The 27,638-nt window shown below is 50.8% G+C and overlaps 1 protein-coding gene across 5 annotated transcripts; it reads right to left on the minus strand.

Moving 5' to 3' along the window:
* Positions 1–213: 213 nt before the first annotated feature.
* On the minus strand, positions 214–27,036 carry GNG12 (G protein subunit gamma 12). 5 transcript variants are annotated; one of them, XM_075508963.1, is made up of 5 exons: positions 26,960–27,036; positions 18,528–18,585; positions 17,797–17,896; positions 2,433–2,549; positions 214–1,364 (listed from the first exon to the last, which is right to left on the minus strand). In XM_075508963.1, the coding sequence occupies exons 4-5, from the start codon at positions 2,526–2,528 to the stop codon at positions 1,239–1,241; spliced, it is 222 nt and encodes a 73-aa protein (XP_075365078.1). In that variant the 5' UTR covers positions 2,529–2,549; positions 17,797–17,896; positions 18,528–18,585; positions 26,960–27,036; the 3' UTR covers positions 214–1,238. The 5 variants fall into 5 exon arrangements, with proteins under 5 accessions (XP_075365078.1, XP_075365080.1, XP_075365077.1 ...); XM_075508965.1 differs by lacking the exon at positions 26,960–27,036 and adding an exon at positions 26,222–26,246; XM_075508962.1 differs by lacking the exon at positions 26,960–27,036 and adding an exon at positions 24,118–24,297.
* Between the last annotated feature and the right edge of the window lie 602 nt (positions 27,037–27,638).

The following is a 27,638-nucleotide window of genomic DNA, read 5'->3' on the forward strand; positions in this document are numbered from 1 at the left end:
AGTGGTTAAGAAATTCTGTAAATATCCTTACAGAAACGCACAGTTATGGCAGATCACAACTTCAACCTCTGAACCACCGGCTACAGAGAAAGACATTTGTAGCCAGCTGAAGTCAGTATTATTTTAAATCCCTTCAAAGTTTTCTGTTAATATGCAATGTTTGTATAAATATAATATTAAAGGGTTTTTTATATATATACACACACACGCACACAGAGAAAGACTTTTTTTATTATGTGTATATATAAAATCACTTACTTGATGGAAAGGCCCTCCAATTATATCTGCATAGCCACGATCTGGATATAATTTGGCATTTTTCCCCTTTAAAAATGAATTTACGAGAGTCAAATTCTGACTCCCTGCACAAAATATAACTGGGACTTCGAGTGCCAGAACCATGCCTCCAGCTCCGCACAAAGCCAGGGCAGTACTAGCTTGCAGATTCTTTTGACAGGGTTTTTTTTTATACTAACGCAGATTTTCTTTAATTAGAGACGATAATTCAGAGAAGCAGGATCGAAGCTGAAAATTCTGCTTTTTCAACTCCTCTTGAAAAGCAGGAAAATAAATCCGCAGGTCTCTCATTCTTGACACTTCAGGTTTTACACTTAAAAAACCTCTGTCAAGAGAAGCCAACACAAGGAAGGAGGCAGGCACGGCTCCCTGGAGTTCACCAGCACTCGCTACAATCATTTTTCCAGGTAGCTTTTGCTAGATAATGCACTTGGAAATGTGTCTGTGCATAGACGCACGCTACCGACACAGGAACACCCCCCGCCCCCCGTACATAATTTAAAAAAAAAAACCCAACATGTAAACCCAACGATGTTCAATCAGGTTTCTACAGCTTTGCTCTGCCAGCGAAGCTCAGGCAACTTTGGTCTTGTTCGTGTAACTTGCAAAGTGAACCGGGGACCCACTCCCGCAGAGGCCGAGACCCCCGGCTCGCCCTGCCCGTCCCACTGCAGGGACGCCGGCGCAGCGCTCGCGGGCTGCACGCCCGAGACCCCATTCCCTTGGACAAGAAAGAAGTTAATTCAGTTTGAAACCTCGCTTCCTAATAAAGATAGGGAACAGAAGAAATGCTTTAGAAAGCTTAAGAAATCGGTTTATACGCTTGGTAAAAGAACGGCCGCTCTTACACAGTTAATAGCTGGTACCTTACAGAGTATTTGCCTACATGCCCGCCGGTGGCCGGCTTTGCCCAGGAGGGCTGCGGAGGAGCCGCCGCTCTCCTACAACAAAATGCAGGTCTTCTTGTCCTTGAAAGGGTTCTCAGAAGCGGGTATGCCCATTAGCAACGGATCCTTCTTGGCGTGTTCTTCACAGTAGAGCATTAGGTCTGCTGATGCTTTTGACACCTGCAGATGACAGGGGAAAAAAAACCAAACCCATAAAATGGTATTTCCCCATAACCGGTAACACGGTCAAACGTGCTGAGAGCTGCCGGCGGGTACAAAGTCCTTGAGCGGGACAGGAGAGGTGCTTGGAGATCAACACGCTCTCGGGGCCCGGTCTCCTGCGAAGACACGCTGCCACGGGCTCGCTCTGGCTTTATCTGCAGGGAGGAGAAAAGGACGGACCCCGGTGCTCTTCGGGGTTAGTTTGTGACACCAGGCAAAAGCACAGCTCAGCTCCTACACGGCTTCTACAGAAGACTAAAAACAACCAGGAGAAGGTTCAAAATAATGCAGCAGGTTCCTAAGGAGGAACTTCTCATCTGTAAAGCTGGGGACAGTAAACAGAAGTGTCCCCAGATGACTAGGCGTTTCGGGAACGCTGCGTGGGGTCCCCCCTCACGCGGCCCTGCTCCTGACGCCCGTCACCGAAGGAAGGGCACTGCTGCTCTGCGGCTCTGGACGTCTGTTCTGCTGGCCTTCAAAAGGGCTGGGCAGCAATTCAAGCAGCCCGACAAAATCCGAGAAGGCAATTTTACTAGTGTAGCCAATATCTATCCCTGTTAGCTGGAAAAAAAGTTTGGTTTCTTTTCTGTGTTAAGTTAAAGGAATCCAGTTTCTGCTACCGTCTTTTTTTTATAACATCCTACACAGTCACCTCCCTTGCAGACACAGCATTCAGCCAGCCAAAGGGTGGAACAAAATCACACAATTAACACAATATGCACGAAACTGGAAACTCATACCTGCCTTCTGTTTCACCCATTTGACTTGCACTTCATATTTTGCTTCAGTTCTCCTACAAGTCCATAAAGCACTGAGCTACCTGAAGATACTGCTGGTAAGTGGCCACAAGAATTAGATTTATTCAGATTTGTTGGGCTGAAATGTAAATGTCATGGTCTGAGGGGGGGGGACGGGAATGAACTGTGGGCACACACACACTCTCTCATCTTACCACCCTACAGCTGGAAGGGGGAAAAAAACGGGGGGGGGGGGGGGGGGAAGGGGTGAAGAAAGACGTGCTCTTACCTTTATTCTTTCTATTGAGGCTTCTATTCTTAACTGCTGGACAGTCCTTCGGGCCTGGGCTATGTTGTTGGTTGTGCTAGCTGTTTTGCCAGACATTTTCAGTGAAGCGGTGAAGCTCTGTTTTGAAAGACAGCGGGTTATTTTTCCAGAAGGTGGCACAGCATGCTAAACTGCTTTTACACAGAGGCAACCGCGACACGCTGCAAAAAGTGCTTTTATTTTTATTATTTCGCACAACAGGACTGGTCAGCTGAGAAGCAGCTCGGCAACCAATGCTCTGGAACCAAAACACCCTCCAGAAAAAAAATGCATTGAGCTCTTGTGCACCTTCCCGCTTCGCTCTTCCCGGTGTTAACGGGCGATATGGGTTTATCGACTCGTGGTTTTCCCAAGCCGGAGCGCGGCCAGCAATGCACCGCACGCCCACCCCTACGCCTGCCATTTGCACCGGGGCTGGATGCAACACGGTCGGTCTCTGCAGCAGCCGCTGCGCCGCGGCAGGATGGATCCCGCTGCGTGGGATCCCTGGATCCCGCTGCGTGGGAAGGGCCGGTCACCCCAGGCGGGGCCGGGAGGGAGGAGAGCTGCCGCCCGCCTGCCCGAGCCGGGGATGAGGAGCACCTAAAGGGGTTACTGCCCCTTCGCTGAGCCCGCTGCAGCGAGGAGGAAGGGCAGAGGCACGGACACATCAGACACATGGACACAGCCCAGCCTCTCCGCTTCTTTCAGCCCGCTCCGGCCGGGCTGCGTTGCAGGTCTGCGTCGCCGACCCGCAGCGACCCAGCAGCAGCTTTACGACGCGTCAGAGGAAAAGGAAAACAAGAAGGCAAAGTTCAGAGACGCGGTCCCAGCTGCTCTCTGCTCCCATGGGGCCGTATATGGGGGGTGGCAGAAAAAAAACCGAGCGGCTGCAGGACTTTCCTTCTCGAGGTAAGAATGCAAAGCATCAATCCTGAGGTGGGGCCGGAGTTTGGACGGTGTCCAGCGAGAAGGGAGGATGCGCTCCGCCGGCCGGTCCAGCAGCGATCCGAGCACAGCTTTTGCAGCTTGACCCCCCGTTTGCAGCTACCTGCGGGATGCCCACGAGCAGCACGAGGGCAGCACGTGCCGCCGGCTTACAGGGGAGCCCAGCCCGTGCCGGGATGCCACGTGCTTCCTTGCGACTTGGACTGAGGAAGAAGACATGCTCCCCACCCCACCAAAGAGCAAGGAGCGAACCGGGATCGTATGTGTGCGACGGTATCCAGACAAGGAAGACAGCCCACGTGCCAGCTCTGACTCCAGAGCAGGTCCCAGAGGACAGGCAGCACCAGAAAACAACTAAGGGTCAGTTTTGCTGGTGCTGGCACTGCTGTCCCCAAGCAGCTTTGCTGCAGAGCAAAGACCCGAACGAGGTTCCTCCATCACGTTCACAAAAGTATGCTCAGTTGCATGCTGTCAGTCAGCACTCCGCTGGCATTTACACCAGAAAGCCTCAGCTTCTTCAGCTGTACATAACTCATACGGCATGCTCGAGCCTGCCCTGGCTTACGGGACCACCACGAGCTGTCCCTTCGCCCATGCCACGCTGAAGGCCCCCTTGCCCCATCTCCCTGCAGCATCCTTCCTGCTGCGTGCCCCTGGCATGCCCGGCATTTCTCATCCCATGTAGCCGTTCAACCGCTGCTGCTGGAAGGAAACCACCCGTGCATGGAGCAGCAGGAGCAGGGAAGGGCTGAGGACTGTGCAGCATCCCGTTCAAAAAAAGAAAAAAAAAAAAAAAATCCCTACAGGCATCACAGCAGCAAAGAGCTCATTGCTAAATTATTCAGGTACCCAGGGGTTCAAAGAGCAGCTGGTTTAGGACAGCCCTAGCCTGGGAAACGGTCCTTTCGGTGGCAACCCTTGCACGCAACCTCTAGCAGGACTGTGCACAAACCCTGCTGTTTGTTTTCCACAGATCCACCAGAATAATTGGCTCCGTGGTGCCGTGCTTAAATCATTTATTGCACTACAGGGACTCGAGTCCAATGTAGCTGCATGTGACCTTTCCAAGTGCTGCATAGAGCGTTTCCTTGTAGGCTTCAGGTTTCTCATCCCTCGGCCTGGGTAGCAGCACCGTTCTTCCAGCCGGTGCTCGTGCCTGCCCAGCTAGCCGGGAACAGCATCATTTTGCACCAAGTCCCCATTTCGGCACACGCCGTCATTTCTAGGCTGCTCAGCAGAGTCCAGATTTTCAAAATTTTTCTCTCCCTCTGCAGAAACCAGCCCTGGGTTTGAAGTTCACCCCCGGTGCGTGTCAGGCCAATACAGACCTCACCGGTGGAGCGCACCCACGGTAGACGTGGGATGCCCACAAAACGCTGCCACACACCCCCAGCTCTCCTCCGACAGCAGCGCAGGCACCTGTGGGTGCTTTCTGCTGGCCAGGAACCGTGCCCAGCCAGCGGCAAGCACCCCCTGCACGGCATCCTCAGCCTTTTCTGTTAGGAGCGATCCACTGACCCGCGCTCCGCCGGCACCGAGCACGGCTGGCTTTCTCTGCAGCCCTGCGATCTACCGGCGAGAAGCACCGCAAGCAGTGTGCTAACTGGCACTTCATGCCTTACAGCTCACAGCTGGCTTCTGCTGCTCTTCTAACATCCCCACGGTGAATCACAAATGAAGCGACCTGCTGGTCTTCCCTTCCTTGCAAGGGCTTTGGGCAGAGTAATTGCCAAGCAGCAGGTAATGCCTCCTGCTCACGCACAGGTAGGAGGGACATTCATAATCGACATTAGGTATCACCAAAAACTTATTTCCTGCAACAAATATTAAGAATCTCTCTGATCTGCGTGAATCTGAGTGGCCATACAACAGCCCCCTATTCAGCTCACTGGCCTGCTTTCCCAGTAACTCTTTGCATCCAGGAGCAGGAGACAAGCATGAAACCCAGAACTAGTTTAAATGCTGCACATACTCCGAACGACCGATCTCAGGGCAAATCACAGAAGGTCTTCTGTAATTTCAGGACCTTTAAACGTGTGCCAGTTCAGAGATCACAGCTCCGAGCAAGCGCCCTGCAGCAGGCGAGGCACTGCCCGTTTCAGGGACATGCTGTTATCTCAAGCATCTCCCTTCCTCTCCTCTAAATATTTCCACCCAGGGTTTCTGTATGCAGCTACCACGAGTAAAGCCGCAGCAAAGTTAAGGAAATTTGAGCAGAGCAGATGCCCGTGACACAGAGGCCGGGGAAGCCGGGCTGGCAGCACACGCTGCCGGCTGACTCACCCCGGCTGTGCAGGAGGGCAGCTTGTAAACCGTGGTTGCTTCACCTCTGCAATAGCTGGGTCAGTAACCCGAGCCTCAGTCTGTGGCAGTCATCCACTGCCCCAGTTCCCCACCAACCCCTCATCGCCCCAAAATTTCCCCAAAGTTCCCACCGTGCTCCAGAGAGGTCACCTATGGACCGAGTTGCACGTGATTCACTGCTTACCACTCCTGAAAGGCAATTAATGCAAAATTTTAAAAAGCCAACACGATTTTTGTCTCTGCAAAGCAGCGTTCCCTCTATGGCACTGTCTTAACCAAAGACACAGGCACTCATCCTCACTCGGCACCTACCGCCCCGCTGCTGCATTCAGAGCAGCACGAAGGAAACGAGCCAGGACTGCCTGCATGAAAAGCAGCTCATCCTCCAGCCCCGCAAGCCTCTTCCAGCCCTCATTTAATCCATGCACGACAAGGCAGGAGGCAACAAAGCCAAACCGTGAGTCAGCGCAGGGCAGCTGAGACACAGCTGTGACCGCGCAGGGCCGGGCACCACCGGGAGCACCAGCACGAGCAAGCCCACGGACCCCGCTCCCAGGAACGGGTGCTGGTTTTGCTGGAGCGGGGCTGCCATCTCCCAGCGCTGCTGGCTACTTACCGGGCACGGCCGTGGGTACAGAGTTTTGGGAGCAGCGCTTGCTCTAGGGAGGTGTGAAGTCTTTGCATGCTTCGGCTGTGAGGAGGAGAGTTAGAGATGCACGGGTGTCTGAAATACCCTCTGTATCAACATCACGGCACAAACTCTCAGTTACTAACCCAGATCCACCATATTACAGTCGAGTGATTGCTAATCACGGAGCTGTAACATCCCCCAGCAAGTACACAGTGTATGCGTCCTGAATTACTAATATTTGTAGCACCCAAATATTAAAATGCATTTTGATGGCACATTTAGTGATTCAGTCTGCAAATTACTCAAGAGAAGGAGTGATGACTGACACAGCATAAACACATTTGTCTGGAAATAGTCGTAAATCTGTCCAAAAAGGTTTAACAGTCAGATGTTTTGCTTTATTGCTGGGAAAGGGCAAGCTACTTGGAGCATGTTTCTCGTTGTAAGTGTTGATGAGAGGTGTACGGTGAATGCATGTCACATTATTTGTAAAATACAAAGTGAAAACTCTCTGGAATTCAAGGCAAAGGCTGTGGTGCATTAACCACCTCCGGCATAAGCCCTGCAGTGCCGTGACACAGACAAGATCTTTTCCAGTTCAAGTCAGTGATGACCAACTCAACAAGCCGGAGAGGCTTACACCACGCTGGGCAACGCAGGAACACTTTGTGGGCTTCACCACAAACACAAAAGCAGAATTTATAAAATCAGGTGAATTACCTCACATCCTGAGGAGCAGGCTATGTTTTAGCTGATGTGAGTTGGCAGGGTCAGGACCATATCCAGGGCTTGGTGCCACAGAGCGGGGGACACGATGGCTGCGGGGGACCCCCCATCTCCTCCAGTGCTGCTGCTGCAGGTCCTGTCGGCCCCAAGAGCACGGGCTGCTTTGCAGCAGACCTGCACGTGGATCCTGATCTCTACCAGCCGCTCACCGGAGGCAGCGAGGACCAAGCTGGAGCTCTCGTGACTCTCGACGGCAGCACCCGAGCCGGGACAAGTGTAAGCTCTGCTGGTAAACCTGCTCCATGATTTTGCGATGCTGTCGCCAGACAAACGGAGCCAGGAGACCTGCGCATCTTGGCACACCGGGATTGCCCAAAGAGCTGCAGCCTCAGATCCAATGGATAACACAAGCAGGCTGCACTCCACAGCACCGCCTGCTCATTTCAAACAGCATTTAGAAACATAATAGGAGTCTTCTGTTACTAGACTTTTGGGGCATTTAACCTGATAATTTGAGGAATTTAATTATTGCAAAGCTAATCTTAAGCTAGAGTTCCTAGAAAGGAAGTTTAAAAGGACACAGATTTTGAGGTTTTTGTTCAACGCTTCCTGCCTTTTCTGGCGTGCCACGAGAAGTGGGCAGGGGGACAGCTGCTCTGCTGCCACAGCCCCTTCCAACACACAAAAATAGCACCTGGACCCTGTTCTGCTCAAAGCCATTAATACATTCAAGCCCAAATTTTGAGACTCCTTCCCACTGAAAGCAATTGATTGCAATGAGGAACTACCAGACGGGGGGCTTTGCTGGGTTTCCTTACCTAATCCTGGCACTCACTTAGGCTGCAGAGTCCAACCAGGACTTCTGCTCAACATATAAGTGAGGTTTAACTCATTTGTAAATGGTAACGGGATCATCCTTGCAGGCGGTGCCTCCCCCTGCCCCCCAGCACAGCCCCCAGGGCTGCTCGCTGCTGCGACTCCCACCCTGGCACCCAGCGCGGGGCTGCAGACCATGCTCCCAGGTAGGCAACGCCATGCCTAGGTGCCCGAAGCAAGGCACAGCTCGCTGAGAGCATCAGCGGCCCTTCCCTGGGCCCAAGGAGAGGTGCTGTGCCGTGTCTGGAGGATGTTCTTGCAATGGGATTGTAATTCCTATGAGAAGTCCTCCTGCATCAGCAGCAGCTTATGAAAATGACCCTACTCCTGATGGAGAGCGAGTCCACGGACACCAGGTGGGAGATGTGCAAATACAAAACAGCATCTCGGCTATGTGGCACTGAAATGGTGGAAGAGGAATTTGAAAGAAATTTCTCATCATTTAGAGAAGATAATCTTAAGATAATAGACTATCGGCTACTTTGGGAAATTTACTCTGCAAAGAATACAGTGAGAAATCAGAAGACCTGACCTTTTGGGTGTTTCGGGTTTGATCAGAATAAACCCACAGGATCAGAGCACTGTGTTCACCCTGCACTCCCTGCCCGCTCATCAGAGGGCATCTGGCCAGAACCCCTGCAGGACCCTGGGGCCAAGGTGGCCGACTGACTCGTGAAACAGCCACAGGCGTGCTGCACCCAACAGCCTCGCTGCACCCAACAGCCTCGCTGCACCCAACAGCCTCGCTGCACCGCAGACATTGCCCAGAAGGATCCGCAGAAACAGCTGCCAAAGCTTCCCCATACCTGACAGGCTCACACATTCGTGAAAAATGAGCATTCCAACCAGGAACCTCCAACACGCGCTGTTAGAGCTGATAAATGCAGCTGCTGAAGTTGATTACGAACTCTGCTGGTGCGTTGCAAACTGCCTGTGAGTGCTTTAAAATAATCATCGCTGGAATAACAAGGACCTGTTTCACATGGATACAAAAGAAGCACGGATCCACTACAAACTGAGCCCAAACTCCCATTCCAGATCCTGCAGTTTTTACTTACTATATTGAAAAACTATGGTGTAAAAAAATAAAACAACCCAAAGCAATTTATTTTTATAAAGTAATGCATGCACCTCTGAGAAGACAGGGATCAGCACATGTTGAACTCTAATTTTAGTACTACTATTTTTTTTTTTTTAAGACATAAGGTTAAAAAACAATTACTGCAGAATTAAAAGATAAACCATTCTCCTCTCATTTCGCTGGGGCAAGCCTAGGCTGACTTTGTTCAGCCTTCCCTTCCCCACCCCCAAGCCACAGCCCCAAACCCCCTTTTGCCACCGGAGCGGTCCGAGTTTCTCTGGAGTCCCTTCCCATCCTACATGAATGACCTCGTTAGGAAAGTCTCAGTGCTTATTTTCGCAGCCGGTTACCTTTGTTAATAAATTAGATGTTTAAAAAAAAAAAAAAACAAACCACCCCCAAACCATAACATTTGAAAATTAAATTGCTGTGTTTCCTCATCTTCAAACAAATATAAGCAGCATTACTTTAATAGTCCTCCTAAGATTACTAAATCTCTTCTACAGAGAGATTTACAAACAACTAGGTCATCACACAATAATACTGTTTTCCCTCCAAGTTCCTGGCAACCTACGCTATTAACTAAGCCGCTGAGGCCATGTCGAGACGCAGGATTTCTCGTAGGGTACACTTGATTTCAGACAACAGCAACAAACTGCATAAAACTCTGCAGATCTATATCGGGGGTGTATGCAGTTCTGCAGAACTCGGGATTTCGTGCCCTCGGAGCCCGGGGGAGGGCTTTCTGGGACAGGGGTGTCTGCAGGGATGACTCCCAGGAGAATTAAGTCACTATCTAAAGAAAAGAACACTCAGTCGGGGAGAGCACTGCTCCAATTTCTGGGAAACAAGCCTTCGCACTCAACGGGCAGCCCTCAACCGAAAGCAAAGACACCCCGAGAGCCGAACTCACCCCATCGCTCTCCTCAGCAGGATCTCTTGTGTCCCCCAGCACTCACACTCACAGCTATTCATTCGCTATTAAACGGACCAAAACCAAAGTTCCAACAAGTTTTTCAGTTCACCACCTAAGAGAAATCATGGCTGGTGTGATCTCGTGCTGTTCTAGGCAGGAGGCGAGCCGGGGGTCCCCTCCACCGCTGCTGTAGGAACACACAGCGAGTGACAACCTCGGTCCCCCGCAAGCGATAACGCTGAACGAGGGCTTGTCAGACCTGAGGTTGGCGATGACAGAGATTCCCTAACGCCAGAGCAGCTGCGGGCACGGCTGCAACTCTCAGTTGTCTCTGACTCACAACCTAAAGAGACACAAAATCATCAGTCCCACCAACATCCTTCTCTGGCCATCGTGCGCAAGGCAAAGCCTTTCTGCAGAAACTGCTCTGAAAACACGAACGGCTATGTTTAAAAACAGACAGGGTATGTTTTTTCCAGCTGTGCTGGCTGGTCTAATAAAACAAGCAAGGTTTTGCGCCTGTACTTCATGTTGGCTAGCAAGGAGCTAGCAGGTTTGCCTGCCTTCCCCAGCTACACCACCCCACAACCCTGCCCTTCGGTCCCCCCAGCTGCAAGGCCACTGCTGCAGCACTGTGTTTCTTGTGTGAGCCGGGATGAGCTTGCTTTATTTTCAGTCCCGAGCACATCGTGCAGCTTCTATTTTCCCCTTCTTAATAGAAGAAGACTGCAGGAGCAGAAAGGTGCGGAGAGACGGACGACTGGAAGAACAGTTTCCATCGCAGCAGCCATTAACCCTGCTGGGACCCCTCGGCTTCCCGCAGAGAGGACCAATGTCCAGCCCACGAAACACCACAGCACACACTTACTGTGTGCTCATGGTCACCTTTTTCCCTTTTTCACTGTTCATCCCTACCCCTGCTCTGTTTGAAAGCTGTCAGAAGTTAAAAGAATGATTATGGGAAAGGTACTAATAACAACAGGAGGGAGCAAGGCTGCCTGCCCTCGGCAGGGACTGCAGCCTTGCAGAGGCACATGCTGGGCCAGGGCTCTGCAATGAACAGCAGAGTCAACAAACGCACGGAGCAAATATACCGGTGGGAAGGCTAAGCTCATCCTTTGGGGAAAATAACCTTTTTGCACAGAAAACTGAGGACTTCCGTTTGTTTAGAAGAGGAGGATGCTCACCAGCCACACTTTGCCAGGCAAAGGTTCAACCACTAAAGGCAAAACACATGAAACTTCCAGTACACTTCATGCAGGGCATACACCTGCATTTTTTTCTTTCTTATAAATAACAACAGAAACACCTACAGACAGCCCCTCTTCCCTAGAAAAACCCTGTTTTTCAAGGCCTTGCCCAATTTCTTTCTGCAGGCTTTAGGTAACGAGGCTACAATGCAGCAGGCCCTCAGAACAGGACCGGAAAATTAAACACCAATGCATCTTGTCTTACGCTTTTAGATCCAGGACTGACAAACCCCTGACGAGTGATGTGTAATTAAATCATCGGTGCTAAAGTACACCGGGGAATCGCCCAGCAGTTCTGCCTTGCAAACAGTTCCCTGTTCACTCGAGTAGGTAAAGTCAGCTTACACTGCAGCTCCGAACCCCAGGTAGCAGCAGAATAAAGGTTCAAAGGGTTCAAAAAAAAGGGTCAAAAGGTTCGTTACTATTTGTCTTGAAGTAAAATAGCTCTGAAGTTGAATAACCCAAAGCTGTAGATCAATGGAGCGGATTGAACAAAACGCAAAACAACACTAAAAACTATGGCATCTAAAATCATACAAGATGCACACGGCTTTAACACACCGTCAGCCTCTGGTTTTCCGGGGCAACAACCCACAGCTGGGGGTGGGTGCAAATCTAACGTTACAGCTCATCTGCAAAGGCGAGTTTCTAAGGCATCTCCTTTTCCAAGCCACCGAAGCCATACTGTGGGTGATAAGGGCTCCTCGAGGTGGAGATGCCCTCTGCACTCTGCTCTCGGCATGGGGGCTGCAGGGAGGCAGCAGCACGGCAGGCTTCAAATTCGGCAAGGAAACAGCGGGCAAAGAAGGACACGAGCAGTTCCGAAACCAGAGAGGGATGCCAGCCTTCCCGGTGACCCCCCGTCCCTCTGCAGCACGCTGCCGAGGGCGCTGGCAGAGGGGATCTCTCCTCGCCAAGGGCATCGCACAGCATCCACCACCAACGGCCCTGCAGGGCACCAGCCTCTGCTTGGGTGCCCGCGGGCCCGGGCGGCTGCCCCTGCCGCACCCCCTCGGGACAGCGGAGTGTGCACCCCAGGGAGCTGCCGCTGCTGCTCCCGCGCCCAGCGCTGGATCGCTGGGGGGAGCTCCTCCAGCTCGGAAATGTTTGGATGCTGCTACCCACTTGAGCCTGCTAGAAAAAAAAAAGAACACACCACCACCAAAATAATTTTGCTTTTCTTAAAAGCACAATGGGGAAAAAAGAAACAAACAAGCAGCCTGACAAGGTCAAAGCCAGAAACCCCCAAGTGTTTCTTTTGCTTTTCTGACAAACCAACCCCCTCATGCATCCCTCACGGGGATCCAAAGCATGGCTTTGACTAGGCGCTTGGGCACACAGCAGCGTGGCTGCGAGCCCGGGGCTGTCCATGGCTGGGTAGTCAGCCACGAGCGTTTTATCAATATGAGAGGCGCAGGCTCATGCCTGGGCTTGGAACCACGGAGACGCACTGCACCGAGGGGTCAATGCACGGCACCGAGGGGAACAGCAGGCCAATGCGGGGACGGTGGGAGGCAAGCTCCCTCTGTCTGCACGGGTGCCTGGCCCCTCGCTTCCCAAACCGAGCTCCTGCACTCTGACTGAACCCAGGGTGGCAAATTTTTTCTTACCCTGAGGCTGGACCTTTGCTAGGCCAGGTGTGAAGACAGACCCCTCGCGCTGCTGAGCGCCCGGCGCAGCAGGATGCGGCGTAGGACGGAGCTGCTCAAGGGCTGGGCCGCATCCAGCCCAGGCTCCTTGCCTCTGCCCTGAGCTGGGTACCGAAGCTAACGCTGGGCACAGCTGCTGCCGGGGAAGCTCATGCATCCCGCGGAGCTGCTCAGCGGTGCCGGGTGGCCTTTGGGCAGCGTTTCTGCTCGAAAAGCCAACCATAACCTGGTACCACAGGAGCTCGTGTTTATGGTGCCAGTGATTCCACAACAAACGCTGCAGGTTTACAAGTGAAACCGTCCCTAGTCCTGCAACCTCCCCAGTCTTTGCTGAAACAATTTTAAGCTTGATCCCTTTTGCATATTGCCACCAACGACAAAGACTCTGCCTGCCAAATTACACCAACGGCTCCCCGCGACTTCACAGTGTTGCCTGCAAAGACATTTTGCGGTGTCCGTTCTTACCAACACCGTCCTCCCTGGCACCCTTTCACTCCCGCTGCCTTCAGCTGGGACTCTGTGACCAATTCGGTAATAACACAGCACCAAACCCCAAATCCAGCTGTCTCCTCTTACCTACTTACACTCTCCAGAGCTTACTCCTATCTCTGAAGTCAGCAATTTTGCTTCTGAAAATACAGAGAATAGATTTCTTGGGCAGGAAGGTGGCATTTTTATGGTTGCTTTTCTGTGCTTACAAGTTTTGCTTTTGCTCTATAAAGCTCCTCGCTCCTCCTCCCGAGGCTGAGCCGTGCCATTGCCAGGAGCGCAGCTGGGACAGCACAGCGAGCTGCCACCCGGGGCTCACTGCCACCACCGGGCAGGGGTGCTCCTTCCTCGGTGGGGTGACCGCCTGACCAGGCAGTGCTTTGCAGCCCCTCTGCCCCTGCGCAAAGACCCTGTCCCACTCCTGATGGTGAGCAGCACCTCCTCTCCCACCTCGGCACTTATCCGGTGCGACTGCAGCCAGACCTTCAAAGGAGCCGCCTGCCCTGCACACGCAGCCTGGCAGTGGTCTGCTTCAGGGGGAACAGGCACTGCAGGAGGCAAGCCCCCCCTTCACCCCCAGCCTGGTTAAGCAGGACACCATGCACGGGCTGGGAAGGCTGGAAGGAGTAAGGCAGCGAGAGGGAGAGGGGCTGCAAGCAGGATGGAGAGGCACCAGCAGCTACAGTCAAGGACGGTCCTCATGGGGAGCAGGGAAGAGGAGCCGCAACGGAGGGGTAGTTTAAGGAGGGGGTGATGCCAGACCACCTCTCCAGCACCTGGGATATGACTGTGGGCTACGTGCACCACTCACTACGTGCACCAGGCGCAGAGGCAGGGTGTGGGGTGTTTCGGTATAAGGTTTCCACGGGTTCTCCAGGTGCTGCGAGTGCTTCTGCACGTGCTGCTTTCCCAGGCGCTTGTGTGGGAGCATGAAGGCTGGCGGCTGGTTGGGACTTGAATGCTGGTTGTTGGTTTTCCTACAGGGCAGACATAGCTGCTCGGGAGCAGGCTTGTTACAACTTGCAGAACCTAAAAATTCTCCGAGTCCAAGCCAAGAGGCCTGACGCTGGCATTAAAGGCCATAGCTGGGTGCAGAAATAAACAACTCTATTCTGAGGGTGTATTGTAGCACAACCAGGTATGTCAGTGTACAGAAACATGGTTTCACGCAAGCATCAAAAAGTCTCTGTCATTGTGATATTTCATGGCCTTGATTTTTTTAATGTTTAGGTCGTCAAGGGAAGAATCTGCTGGAGGAATCTCAAAGCGCCTGGCACTACCTTCAGCCAAACCACTCGCCTCTTTGTGCTGGAGTAGGCCTGGAGGGGAACAGCATTTGCTGCAGAGCATTCGGAGCCCCAGCAAGCGCAGATGCATGCCCCCCCAGATCCTGCACGCCCCAGCACGCAGCGGCACCTTTCCACAACTGCCCGGCAAAGGGGATGCCAGCTCCCACGGCCCATGCTCTCCACGGGAGAGCATGCTCTCCTCTTCCCTGTGCCAGGTTGAGGATCCCAGCATAGGGCTCTGTCTGCTCCTGCCCTCCCACATGGAGAGGCAGGGGATCCCCAGGCCCCTTCCCCAACACCATCTTCTCTTCACTGCGCAGTGGGACTGGGAACAGGCTTTTTGCTGCTGCCCAGTCCCTGCAAGGTGACCTGCAGGGCGGGTGGAAGAGGCACAGGGTCCCTGATGGCAGCAGCAGGTGGGACAAAGGCGCATTCAGGGGATGCCTCTGCCTACCCGAAACCCCAATTGCCCTCGGGGGTGCCTCCTCTCGCCCAGCATTGACCATACAGAGTCGACGGGCCTGAGGGAGGTGCCTCGGGTTGGCAGGACAGGCAACAGGCCCAAGGATTTTATAAAGGACTTGGGAAGCCAGGATGCGTATCGAGCGTGGAAAGAGTGGAAGGGTCGGTGTGGAGGAAGCACACAGTGAGCAGCCCTGATCTGTCACACCTGCCAGGCACGGCCCAGCACACGGCCCTGCATGCATATATCCACAGCACCTCTCTGGGAGTGCTCTTTATCACATCCGCACCTTCAAAGTAAATACTACAAAAGTTATCCACGCTGATCTTGCAGAAATGGGGATCCACTGTCCCAGATGTAACCCTAATTAGAGAGCACTGGAACGAGGAGCGCACATTCGACACTCCTCCTGCTCCAACCGGTTGCTCTGCTTGGAGAAAGAGACAGTACCTCCAGCAAAACAGCCCCTTCCCAGCTCACCGACCTCTCGCGCCTGCACAGGGTGATCCTAAAAAGCTGCACAAAGCTGCACAAAGCTGCACCTCAGCCAGCACCCTGCTCTGGTTATGCAGCTAACCTCGTTTTTCCAGCAGTGGGTGCAGCCAAAGAGAAAGCCAGTGGTGGCTGGCAGGGCTCCTGCCGCCCCGGCCCCAGCACGGGGCCGTGCTGACACCCAGTGGAAACCACGGCGAGACACCCGGCAGAAGGAAACACAGCCGCTGAAATCTTTTTTGCTCCATCTCTCATGCTACTGAATAGAATGGAAAATAAAACCTGGTTAGTAGGAAAACATCGGAGCCCCGCCCTCAGCAAGAAAACAGAATTGAGTAGTAAAATGACATAGGGATTAGAGATGCTTTCTGGTCATTTCTCTCCTTATGATACTCATACCACACCCAACGAAAGGAGAGACGAGGTTGTGCGATACGCCAGAGCTTACCGGGAGGAGAAGGACTCCGAGACGCTTGTGCACTTTGCAGTACCGAACACAGTACCTGCAATGCAAACTTCCCAGGGAAAACGGCAACTGTGATTGCCCACAACCTCCCCGCTGGCTCTGGGGCTACCACAGGGGGCTGCGAGCAGCACCCCGCTCCCTCACCCTCCCTCCGCACAGCCCCAGCCAAGGCCTGGATAGTTTTCAGCAGCGAGGCTGTGGCTGCCAGCTGTGGTGCCTGCACTAGCTGCCACCGCAGGGACCAGTGGCCAGGGGAAGGTTTCTACTCCTGCCTCCTCAGCTACCACGAACTAAACTGCTAGTAGCAGCAGCAACAGTGATGGCTAGCTGATTCCTGGGAGGTGAGGACTTTATTTTTAAATAGGTATCAGGCAAGATTTACAATCGCATCACAAATATTTTCTACACACTAGAAAAAGTTTGGGTTTGGTAAAAGAAAACAAGATCCTCCCCAAACAAAAACAATTCCTTTGCGTATTCAAGGATCACACGATTACCATGCACACAGAAAAGTGAAACAGCTGGCAGCTGCACTACTGGCACACAGTGTTTTTTGTGAAGGACGTGGATGCTTTGGGATGCACACCCTGCACAGCACCACAGCTGAAGGGATCGGGGAAACTCAGGCGCCCCAGAAGACCCACCTTCTGTTTTGCCGGGCATGGCTGGACACAGAAGCTTCCGTTCTGCACAAAGTCTCTTGGTCTTTTATATAGTCTGCACAAGTACAGATCTTACACGCAACGTGGGCTTGAAGCAACCACAGAGATGGGGTTTTACACGTCAGAGGTATAAAAGCGAGGTGAAAGCGGGGGACTGGCATGCCTCAGCTCTGTTCAGTCTGTTTGCCTCTTGTTTGGATCACAGTATACATATTAGCAGATTTAAAAACCACTTTTACAGCAGAAAAGATACAGTACAACAAACTCTACTTCCATCTGTATCTCTTGGAGAAAGTGCAGTAATGAGGGCAGGTTAGCGATGGGAAGTCTGGGCATGCAGAGACACCTGCTTTCCCCAGAGGCGAGCAACCCGTCAGTGCACATGGAGAATAAAAGGTCCTTAAAACACAGAACACCAGTTTGTGATGTTTGCTTCTTCAGAGAATTTACACTTGAGAATATTTAGAGATTTTACGGTTGAGATTTTTTTTTAAATTATAAACAATGCTGCCAGTGCCTTAATTAGTCTTTCTAAAATGTATAAAGATCCCAAATAATGTGAAATGAAAGAAAACAGACAACTCTCAAGATCTTCAAACGGATCTAGCATTCTGCGTATTTAACTAAGGATGTGTTCCTTCATAACCTCCATTTCACAAGTTATCCCAGTACCATCCTGCTGATCAAAACTGGGCTACAGCTACATTTGATTTTCAAAGTCAGCCTCCATACCTGTGATTCTGTCAAACCCAATGTACTTGTTGGGAAGCAAGTAGTGGAAAAACCCACTTTTATTTTCCTCTGCATTTTCTATGACTTCACTTTTTATATCTTCAGTTCAAATGAAAGCCATGAAAACTGACTTCTAGATCAAGGTTACTTGAAAAACATCTGAGCAGTATTATTTTAAAGACATTGGCCTGAAGCCATTAGTAAAGACAACCTGTGCTCCCTAACGAACTGCGGTGCAGCTTCCCCACAGAAGGTACCTGCTTCTCCCCACAGGGCACTACCCAGCTAACTCACACCAGAAAAGACATACACAAACTACAAAGAGACATTTGCAAAGAGACTTTTAGTTGTATCAAAATCAGTTCATCTTACAGCATGTAAAGCGGGAGCGGTCCGTGATTAAAGCACCAGACTGGGAGTCACGAGATCCAGCTTGGCCTCAGGTTACGTGACCTTCAGCAAATTCTTTAGTCTGAAAGAGAGATAAAGCCGAGGACGCTGGTGGGAGATGCTCTGTGAAGAGCTCTGTGGTTCTGAGCTCAAAGCCACTAACAGGGTGCAAAGTATTTCACAAGCTTCTTGGCTACATGAATTTATCAAAGTACCTATTTTAAGGAAGGGGCAAATACAGGAAGAGGAATTTGCACTCTGAGATGGTCAAACAATATACACTAACACAACAAATACAGAAATTATGAAGACTTCCACGCTGCCACTTGCTAACTGGTGTAGTAAAGAAGGAAAAGCCTAATTTCCGTGGGAGAAGCAGCCCATTCAAAACAGCATTTCTGCCCCTCAATATTCAATGGGAAGGTGGTCAGGTAGCTAAAAGGGAGGTGAATGAGTGTCAGCAACCACTGCTGCTAATGCCTTAGAGAGCGGGCAGCAGCCAGCGCTGTACCGAGTGGCAAGCGCAGAGCCTGCCCGGCTGCCGCGCCTGCCACGGAGCGGGTGCTTTCCTTGTGGCCTCTCCTCCATAAAGCTGCCAAATATTTTGTATTTGTTCTACTCCAGAATAAAATTAAATCACTGGGGTTTGGGACTTGTCGTGCTGCTTTACATCTTGCATGAAAGAAAGGAACAAGCGTGTACTGGAAACTCACCTACATAGGCAGTCTTGCTACCTGTCCAGCTTGCTTTGATTTTATCGGTGTAATGATCCTGAAACAGAGTAAAATAAAAATTGTTAAGTACTTCATAGTGTAAGAAAGCCAAAGCTAAGAAGGGTTAGCACTTGTGGTTTAATTCTAGTCACAAAGACTACAGTATTTTGAAATTGGCCTCACCAAAAAAAAAAAAAAAAAAAAATCTACCTCAAACTTCTCTTATGGCCAGCTCCCCGATTTCCCTTCCCAAGGATATGGCCACGGGTGGCCAATTCCCTCTGGCCACCTCCCAAAGGTGAATGAAGTCAACAAGTTTTCGCAGCCTTTTTGCCTCCTCACTGCCACGACGGCTCCTTCTGAAGCCCATGCTCCCGAGGCAGAGGTCCCACCCAGACCTACGGCAGACGAGACTGAGAGGCAGCTGTTAGAAAAGCTACGGGCTTTAAAACGAGTTAAACTACTCAGGGTAAAACCCTGAGCAGGTTTACATTAAGTTTACATTAAGTGCCAGCGTAGCCGGTGTTGGGCACATGTATTACTTTGCCTCCTGTAGACTTCCCTGAGATGCAAGCCTCCACTGATATATTCTAGCAGCTGTGCTTAAACCCCAGGAGAAACAAATCTGAGAGACCACATTTCCTACGGAGGCCTTTACGCACTCAGAAAAAAAACCCTGGAATTTGATCAATCCTAAAAAGTCCAAGTTCCTGCACCAGATACTGTTCACTGTTGCAAGCCTGGCAAATCCCAAGCATGCTATATTTAACACCCTTCATAAATTTTCATTGTGCAAAATGCTAATTTTAAACTAAAACTATACAACGACAATTCAATAAGGGCAGCAATTTTCTACGAGTTTTGGTCATGAATGATAGTGGAATTGGGCACCTGATATGTACAACTCAGCACCGCTAAGAACAGAAACCAGTGACTGAAGAACACATAGGTTTATTTGTTTGAAAACATCTATCTATAATACAACCACAAACCAAGCTGGCTGCCTTGATACTACGGGCAAAAGAGAAGGTGATAAAAAACAGAAGGTGACATGCCTTCTGTGCTAGCTGGAGGGGGGACTTTATTTTACAAATAAAGTTGTCTGTCTTTTTATTTGCATTGCTTTGCTGCTGCACGAAGCCCAAGGGCGTGCACATGCAGTGCAATACACGCACAGGTGTGCAAATACACATGTCAAATTCTAAAACCAGCACCTAATAATCTAACATTGACTGGTAATTGCTATGTTAACCTTTCCTGTGATTTATAATGCGTGTTTATATACCTTTGTATCCCTGCAGAGACACCCACTGTCAAATACGGTGCAAAACACAGATTATATGCACCAGGCGTTTACTAAACTGGCAAAGCAGCTGGAGCACAGACAACTCATTAACCGGGGCACAGCAGGATCCAGAATCGCCACCGACACTTTTTGGAAGAAAAACATCCATCATTTGCCAGACGGCCGGCGGAGATCTGGCACAGAGCCCTGGCACCGCTCAGTAACCGGCCAAATAACGCAATGAGCTACGAGATTTACCAGCCCCAGTACGCATGAAATGTAGAGCCAATTCCCGGCATACTAAACCCAGAGTGATGCACAGGGACAAAGTGATGGCAATGACCACCAGTGGGGACAGGGTAGGAGCGGGAGGCTGTTGCCTTTTGGCTGGCACATGGCAGCACAGAATGACCACAAAAGGCTTTGGCAGAGGGGCTGGGCTGCAGCACGCAGCCCCCAGTCTTCCCCAGGCAGCAAGGATGGGGTCGGGGGAGCCAGAGCAATTAAGTTCCCCCTTTCCCAGGAAACAAGGGGGGTGGGGGGGGAAAGCACTGAAAGTTCCCAAGGGATGGTCCTTAACAAGGCAGAGAGGTGCTGACTGCCATGGGCTGGCAGCACGGGCAGCGTCCCCTTTATAAATCATGTGCTGCTGCCCATGTTCGAAACGCCATCAAAATTTTAATAGCTGCTGTTAAAACTCATCGTATGGAGTAGGAAAATAAATGGTATTCAAAAAGAGACTCCCTCGCTGCAGCCAGTCCTTGTTGTCCCAGTTCCAAGCTTGTGCTTTTCACGTACCGCAAGGAAACAAAAATAAATGCAATGCGTAACTCTCCTTTACATACGTGTGACAGCTGTGCTGAGCAAAATACAAGTTTTAATGGAAAAGCTTCTGCTTTGCTTATCTGTGCACGTTCTTACTCCGGTCACGCACCCTGAAAATTGTTAAGGAAAAGTAAGAAAAATTTTAATCTATTGAATTCTGCTTCCTGATGGAGATCAAAACACGTAGTCAAAACAATCTCTAAATGCATCTAAAAAAAAAAAGATATGGCTCATAGGGGCTGCTTTCCACCCTAGAGCCATAAAGACTTGATATTCCTGCCTAATCAAAGCTCCTATCAAATTAGTCATAAAAACCCACAAACCCGACATTACTAGCATAGTTTGAGGCCGGTGTAATCCACCCCCTCTGAAACCCTGCTTAAGACGTGCTGCATAGCTGGGGTGTAAGCATTCAGAGGTCAGGCCATTCTTGGGAAGGAATAAATCAGGGAAGGGCACGTGGGAGAGAGACACGAGGAAATACCGCTGCCAAACGGGTCCCAGACCCTCCGGCCAAGGGCAGCAGCCCAAGCCTGGGTCCTCCTGTGCTGCGGGCCCTGGCAGCCAGCTCCAGCTGGAGCATCCCTGCTTTGCAGGGCAAATCCCCTGCAAGTTTTACAGTAACATAAACCAGATTTGGCTGGGAAGAAGATGGTCCATCTCCCAAAACTGTCATCAATGCTTTCTGCTTATCCCAGCTCCAAGCTTAGACCAAGAAGCCTGACTTTTTTTTTTTTTTGGCTTGAATCTAAAACGACAGCTGAAAATGTATTTTGGGATCTGCTCAAACTTACTCACAGCAACGACCGACAAAACAGAGTATTTTACTTATAATGGCACCAACTTTTACATTTTTAGGGCAGTGGCCCCGGTGGTCTAACACACACTCCAGACTGCTGCAAAAAACAAGCAACAGGAGAACACACCACCTTTTGCACCACGCCTTACAAGAGTAAGATGATGCAGGAAAACAAGAGTTTGGCAGAAGGATTATGGGTTTTCATTAACAAAAATAACGAACTCTTTCCATTTAATCTCTCATTTCTGAGCCTTTGTGTTGCATTTGCTTAACTTCTTCCTCCGCAGCACAGTCGGACCCTTTTCCTGGCAAACAAAGTTGGACATGCTTTTGGAATTATTTTGATTCAGAAACAAGAGCCTCCTGGGCTTCTGCAGAACTGCTAGATGACTGCAAATTCATATTTCATGCTGGTTTATGTTCACCTCGAGTATTTCCTACAACCGTGTAGCCTTCCAGAGAGGATAACTTCTTGCCAGCTGTGCTGGTGGTGATTAATAAGGACAACTGAAGAGCGGGATCAAGAAGGGAGAGGAAGATAATCAGTGGAAGATTTTGAAAACACATGGAAAGCTGCACCGTACTATGGCACAGGATCCTTCACAAGAACTTTGGTTTTTAAACACAAACTATAATGAATGGCCCTGGGACAGAATTTCTTGCACTTCACTGTGATATGGCAGCACACAAAAAATGCCTTTGGTATCTGCTTGATTTTATTTTTAAAAACAGAAAGGAAATTTTCTTCTGGAAATACTCTGGCTATTCATCGAGATGATTAATGACATGGCAAAGAACCTTTTTTTCTTTTATTAACTGAAAAGGTATACACAGATACATCAAGCATCTCAGAACTGCAGACTGCACCAGTTGCTGAGAAAATTGAAGCCCAAAGACCTAACAACAGAGGACAGAAGTCTAAACATATCCAACTAGGGACAGACAGCTCAGGAAAGGCCTTTCTGGAGACAGACTTCCTACATTACAATAAATTTTAAATTAAAACTTCAATTTATGAACAATTAGAATGCCTGTTTCTGCCAAATGAGCCCCTTCCTCTACAGGGCCACCCTTCCGTCACCACCGAGTCCCCGCTTGCAGAGCTTCCCAACGCTTCCCGTGGCGGTTCCTGCTCCGCAAGCCAGACCCGCAGCACCAGCTTTCACAGCCATGATGGTTTCCCCTGGTTCTCAGCCCGTATTTTCCCTTTCTGATGATATCCACCCGTCCCTCATGAGAACATCCCGCACCTACCCTTACGCTTCCCTGGCACAGAAGCCCGGTACAGCCGAAGGAGGCTGCACAGGCAGGGAGGGCAGTGCTGAGTCCCACGGCATCATCTTATCAACGATGGAAACTGGGAGGGAGGTTTTCTTGCTGTCCTCAGCTTAAAACACCAGAAAAGTTTTTCTCTTCCCCATGGTAATCCTACCCCCCCCGAATAACACAGCCACCCACTCTCTTATGCATTTAGTGTCAGCTTTTGAATTGCCCAGTTCTTGCCCCAGCAAGGGAAAGAAGTTATTCTGAATATCAGCACCTAGCTGCGTGAGCTTTCGCACAAAGATAATTACCATTGCACAAAGATAACTATCATTTAGAGAGCAAGATCAGGCAAAAATCTCCCCTGTGTGCTCCAACTGCCTCTGCGCAAGGAGAGGTTACGAATTGCGAAGGGATGATTCAAAAGAGCACTGCCGGCATCAGCCTGTGCGGCTGCCAGTGCAGCCTGGGCCGGGGAACCGAGCTGTCCCCCTTCCCAGCACGGCAAAGACCGGCTTAGCCGCCTCCAAACACTCGGGAAAGCCAGCGTTGGAGGATCGTTACCCGCATGGTGAGGGAGGGCTCTGAGCAGATGCTGTGTGTCACAGCACAGGCACGGTGGAGGGAAGCAGTAAGGCTCAGGTCATGTGTACATCCAAAACTAAAACGTGCCAAAAAGTAACCTGTCCTTGTACTGCAGGTTTGTAAAGACACGGGAGAAGGGATGGGAAGCAAAATGGTGTAAAGAAATCGAAGAGCAAGCCTGGTTCCTGCTTCAAGTTGAGCTGACTGTTTAAACATGAAGGAGACGACCCCAAGCTGATGCACAAGTCCTGGGTGAGCCCATGGGAGCCAACATGGGGTACTACCCTCGTGTGGGGGCTCGGGACCCACGGCATCCCAGAGCTCACATCCTGCAGCCGTTAGCCGCTGCAATACAAATAACCCTTACAACACACTTTTTTTTTCTCCTTTTTTTACTCTAACTCCATCACATGCCAAGACGCTGATACAGATACAGGAAGCTGAATATAAACACATTGCCTGTTTTACCAAATATTCAAAGGAACAGAACTAAAAATACACACTCGATGGTGTCCCTGAACATCTCAAAGCTACGAACCACCTACACCCACACTGGCAGACTACGCTGCCCAGGGGCCCCCCCAGGAGCCCCGGAGCTTGTGGACACAGGGTACACCGTACCCCAGGTCTCAGTTTTAAGGACCTTCTCCCCACGGATGCCTGGCTGGAAGGGGGCCGAGCTGCTCCGCAGTAATGAGCGCTATGTCGTGGCACATGGGAATGCTGGATCCCCCCAAGCTGCGTGCCTTTCCGGGGGACGGACATACCCACATCGTGCTCCCACCTCCCCTGGGTACCCCCACCGCTCCCTCCACCTTACCGCTTCTACCTACCTCTGAAAAACCCCACAGAGAATCCTACCGTAGCTCAGTCACCAAGGGCTTTGGTCACTACCCCTTCTCTTTCTGCTACTTCTCATCAATCCTTGCAAAGTACAGAGTGAAAACTTTTTGCTCATGTCATTGGTATTTTCTCTTCTCCCTCCCTTCTACATTCCTCTATAGGTTATGGCTGAGAGCAGAAAAGCTGTGATTTCTGAAGAGACCACAGTGTTGAAGGCAGGATTAACATTCAGGTTCAGAAAAATGAGGTCTAGCTGTGTAATATTGCAAAACTCAGAAAATAGCTGCACGATTCCAGCAGTGATTAATGTGGAGCAAATCCCAAGAGTCATCAAACATCTGCAGCTTCAATTTCCCAAGAAACGGCAAGCCCACAACTACTTTCAAGATTGGGGGAACTTGCTTTCCGCTTCCATTAAAGCTAATGAAAGCTTCACTACCAATTCCTACCTCTGCACAACGAGGGCAGAACATGAGACCCACGAGCCCTACCCATTCCTATAGTTTTTGTAAGCACAGATGAATTTCCAGCAATACAATCCTCCCAGGAATACCGCTCCATAGCTCAGCCAAGGTTGCGGTGGCGTTTCCCATGCTAACTATATGTTGCTTGGAAAGTACTTCTCTCTGTCCCCGTGTGGCCAGCTCCTGCAGTAATCTCTGCTCTAGCACAGGGGACAAAGTGAAAGGGCTGAGGGTGAGGATTTATGGGGCTGTACCACGAACTTCTGCACTAATTTGAATTTGCTTTTGCAACGGAGCCTAATCAAAGGATGATGCATCAGGGTTTGGGAAGCTGTGCCCGGGAAGGAAGCACATTCCCACCCCGCAGAGCTGTCGTGTTTAGCATCTTCCACAAGAGACTCAACATTTCAGCAACACTTGAAGGGACTGTGGAGCCATCACCATGCTATCCCCATGTCTGCATCTCAGACCTCGTGGCGCTGCAGAGAAATTCTCATGAATTTGGCTCAAATATATCGAGTCTTTTGAGGAACAGAGCCTAAGAAATTAATAACTGTCAGTATTCATTAAATAAGTTATTATATAGCCACAGAGACCTATATCTGATACAAAAGAAGTATCTGAAACCTACAGCACAACTCGATATTTGCATTAAAGTATAATGCCAGCGAGAGAGGAGAGATGCTGGTTCTGACCAGTGGGTGCCTGCTGTTTGGGAGCCCTCAGAAACTTCACCAAATAGCAGGAGAGCTTAATTTTTAAATGAAGCTGGGTGATTACGCAAGTGAGCTTGACCGCAGCACTAGACCCCATCCATTGTTCTCCTTTAGAGTTTATTTGCCGCTTTAGTGCTTGATTAAAGATATCCTCAATGACTGCAATATGTTCAACGCAAGGATGAAATACGGGATTGAGAAGTCATTAACTGCATACTAATCCCTCAATCTCATTTAGTGCTACTGGAGTAGCATAAAATGCTACTGCTGCCCAGTACTCACCGTTTACTCACAGAATTTTATTTCTAAACCAATTTACACCAAGATAAATGCAAACAAGTAACTTGTCGCTGATGCTGTTAGCTCTAAGTCAATAGAAATGCCAGCTAATAGCCTGACAAATTACTGTGAATTCAATTTGATATGCCATACTAATCAAATTGTTTTCTGATCGTCAGAACTAAGAAGGCCCAGCTTCCTACGTATTCAGCCTGGCTTCCCGAGCCCTCCTCTGCCTTGCAGTAACCTCAATGTCTGCCCCATCGTGTCTGCTGTGACAAATCCCCCCCAGCTCGAAGCCACAGGCCGACGCATGTCCTGCTGTCTTTCTTCCAGCAGTGACAAGACCCCAGCATCCCCCGCACACCCACGGCGGGGTCAGCGCCAGCGAGGGGGGAAGGAGATGGATGGGCTGAGACGGGCATCAGCCCAGCGTGGGTCCTTCTTCCCAACAGCACCAGGCTAAAAACACAACGTACACTCCAGATACCCTTTTTCCCCCCTAAAAAAGTAAATAATTTAAGCTTGGAATAGAGTATTGTGATTTAAAAGTTACTAAAGTAAACTTCTTCCTGCAACAGGGCGTGTAATCTTCTCAGTATCAGCATGAAACCTCCTCAAATAATGACGCTTACCACTAATTAAACTCCTTCCCACACTAATCCCACAACTCCTCGCACATGGGAAACTTCCTCCGTCAAGCAGAGTGCGGCCAGCGGGGCTGAGGAAAGCCCATCGCCTGACGAGTGGGAACATGAAAACAGATTACATGTTTAAATGATTAAAAAAACCCCCCAGATTAAAAGTTTAAATGATTTCTCTGAAGGCTGGGGCTGTCCCTCTGCTGGCTCCTACTCCCAGCCCTGTGCATCCATCACTGCCATACAGAAGGTCTGGACGGATGGAGGCGGAAAGGCCGTGTGCTGCTGGACAGCCCCTGCCTCCAAGAGAAAGGCCTGTTTTATTATTTTGTTTTTTTTTTTTTTCATATAATTGAGCAGATTTTGTCCCTTTCAGGAGCCGCACGCAACTTGTTGAACCGCATCAAAGCGGCTTCGGGCTGACTCTCGCCGGGACTGCTCCTCAGGAGAGCTAAGGGAGGAAAACAAACAAACAAAAAACCCCCACAAAAAGCCCTAAACCAACCTAAAAACCGCCCGGGGACTGCGCGGGCCCAGCCCGCCCCTCCGGGCCCAGCACCGCCCGCGGCCCACCCGGGGGGCCCGGCCGCCAACGGGGCCCGGGCTGGCGGCTTCCCGCTGCCCCGCCGAGTCCGTGCAGCCTGCCCCCGCCAGCACAGACCCCGACCCGCCGGCGGAGCCCCCGACCCGGTGCCCCTTCCCCGCCCAGGCCCGGCCCGGCCCAGCACTCACCGCCCGCCGCTCCCGTCCTCCGCCCGCAGCCCCGTCTCCACAGGCGACCGGAGCGACCGGTCTGGCCCCGCCCACCGCCTGCGCTGGCCCCGCCCACCCCCCCGGGGCGGGGGTGGGCGGGGCCGGGCGGGGCCGCCCCTCTGCCGGGGGGGGGCTCGGGCATCCCTAAAATAGGGGTAACACATCGGGGTGCCTGCCTCCCCGCAGCCCCCCGCTTTCCCAGCTCAGGGGGATAACCTGTTTTCACGTTAGAAATCGATTTTCCCTCTTTTTTGTTTTTAAGGTAGAATGGCATTTTTTTGCCGCCGTGACGTCATGATGACATAAGCCCTGCTACATCGCAGCAGGGAATTTCTACAGCGGCAGCGCGTTGGGTGCCTTCGGATCTGGAGAGCTGTAACATCTTCCCTGATGAGGCTCAAGGACTGGTACAGCAAGCACGAACACTTTTAAGAAAGATATTATTGATATTTTCTTTTTTTTTTTACTTTTTCTTCCTGAGCCCCAGCGTGCGCAGCCCCGGGGAGCAGAACACGAAGGACGGGGAATTTTTACCAAAAAGCCGTGCCCATTCCCAAATCCCATCATCCACCAAACCCCCCAGAGCCGTACAAAGCGCCTTCTTCCAGCTCTACGGGAGATTGCGCAACCAAATCCGGTCTCTCCTGCTCCGAAGGCC

Source organism: Mycteria americana, chromosome 7 (genome assembly GCF_035582795.1).
Source record: "Mycteria americana isolate JAX WOST 10 ecotype Jacksonville Zoo and Gardens chromosome 7, USCA_MyAme_1.0, whole genome shotgun sequence".
Classification (NCBI taxonomy): domain Eukaryota; kingdom Metazoa; phylum Chordata; class Aves; order Ciconiiformes; family Ciconiidae; genus Mycteria; species Mycteria americana.

What these genes read in the sequence shown, in the direction of transcription:
- GNG12 (XM_075508963.1), bottom strand. Translation starts at nt 2,528, where the DNA reads ATGTCTGGCAAAACAGCTAGCACAACCAACAACATAGCCCAGGCCCGA. An exon ending in CCTCAATAGAAAGAATAAAG is followed by an intron (nt 1,365 to 2,432) that starts GTAAGAGCACGT and finishes TGTCATCTGCAG; the next exon opens with GTGTCAAAAGCATCAGCAGA.